This window comes from Etheostoma cragini, chromosome 19 (genome assembly GCF_013103735.1).
Source record: "Etheostoma cragini isolate CJK2018 chromosome 19, CSU_Ecrag_1.0, whole genome shotgun sequence".
In the NCBI taxonomy this organism is placed as follows: domain Eukaryota; kingdom Metazoa; phylum Chordata; class Actinopteri; order Perciformes; family Percidae; genus Etheostoma; species Etheostoma cragini.
In genome coordinates, this window is record NC_048425.1 from 4,905,923 (window position 1) to 4,907,518 (window position 1,596).

Here is a 1,596-nt window from a genome sequence, read left to right on the forward strand (position 1 = left end):
TATCAATCAGGATAACTCTGCTCAGACTTCTCCCTCCTTGACTGCCAAACTTCTTAACAGCAGTAACAATAGCCTCAGAGCACACAGTAACAGGGACACCAAAAATCCCTGAGCTGATACAGGGAATGGCTATGGACCTGAACTCCATCATCTCTGCTAAATTCAGAGCAGACTGGACAGTTTTTTCCAGTAACATCCCCTCTCTACCACCTGATTTTCCACCTACAGGCCCAACAGCATGCAGTAGTTTCTTGCACTTTAAGTTCCCCCCTGTGGTCACTACCACATCACCTGTGGGGATTTTTCCAGTCTGCTTTACTAGAGCTCTGCTCTCCTTTTGCACCTGAGGGCCACCTGCTTTACTCAGCGCAGCAGCAACCCCTCCAGCGTGTTCCAGATCTTCGTTAGCAGCATTCACCAGGGCATCAGCATCCTGTTTAGTGATGTCACCCTGACACACCAGCACCTGGAACCCACCACGGAGGCTGTAGCGGGCAACAGTTGTGTCTCCAGATGCTAAAATCTGTCTAGTAGCATGAGATTGTTCTTGAGGTTGTATGATACACTTTTGAGAGCGAGCAACAGTTAAAATGCCCTCTCTTCCGCTGGGACTTTCGAAATATCTTACTGCCCCTGGCAGGTCAATGGTGACTTTATCCTTAACCAGGGAGTCCAGAAATGGACCCAGCCGGTTCCTGACCTCAGACACTATTCTGGATGGACCTTCCAGGACCACCATGGGCTCAGAGGAAAATGTAAAAGGATGGAAGATCACCCCTGAATAGTCAAACCCATGCAGCTGCAGCAATCCTGGTAACTCTTGTGCCAACTCTGGGTAAGGAAGAATGACTTGTCCTTCTATGCTTGACTGGTCCAAAATAAACTGTGTGACAGCTTCCTTCAGCTCGTCAACCTCTTTGGTGTGGCCAAGTAACCACACCGAGCTGTCTGAGCCAAACACAACCTGAGCCCTGTATTGCCCTTTGTTCATCTCCATCGTCTTGGACTTAAGCTTTTCCTGAAGCTCAGACGGCACAGTGGAGCAGTTAGGAACATCAATCTTAACTTCATCGAATTTTTCGTGCAGTTTTTTGGCTGTGTCATTCATTTCATCAGCAGAAAGGGAGAAGATGCGTATCTCTGTGTCTCGTAACTCTACTTCCACCTTGTCACTGAGACCTAAAAATTGACCCAGCGCCCCTGAACCTCCGTAAGCCCTTTGCAAGAAGACCAAGAAATATGCGCTCATGTCAGAAACCGTCTTTTCTGACACCCACTTCTCCTGATCGGAAATCCAATTGCCAGCCTTAAGAATCTCCTCTGCGGAACCTTCCAAAACTAACTGACCGGCAGCTCCCTTCGTTACCTTCACTCCTGGACAATCTTGTCCCAAACTGTGCTCGATCTCTTTCCAGAGGAGGCGGAGCTTGGCCTCGCCCAGTCGACGAATGCTGGTTTGCTTCTCACTCATACCTGACCTGTCCTTTACATTCATCAACCGGGCGTTCACCTGAGAACGCTCCCCGACAACAACAGCCATCCCAACCTCGCTGTACACCTTCACCTCATCTGTGCTCTGAGGAGAGCTGCAGGACT

General features: G+C 49.3%; 1 protein-coding gene across 2 annotated transcripts in view; it reads right to left on the minus strand.

The window, feature by feature from the left end:
- The window catches only part of LOC117934984 (protein mono-ADP-ribosyltransferase PARP14-like), a 10,509-nt gene that overhangs the window by 6,241 nt on the left and 2,672 nt on the right, over positions 1-1,596 (minus strand). For both annotated transcript variants that reach the window (XM_034857032.1, XM_034857031.1), the window contains exon 4: positions 74-1,564. In XM_034857032.1, the coding sequence (XP_034712923.1) occupies positions 74-1,564 (1,491 nt within the window). The remainder of the gene's footprint in view (positions 1-73; positions 1,565-1,596) is intronic.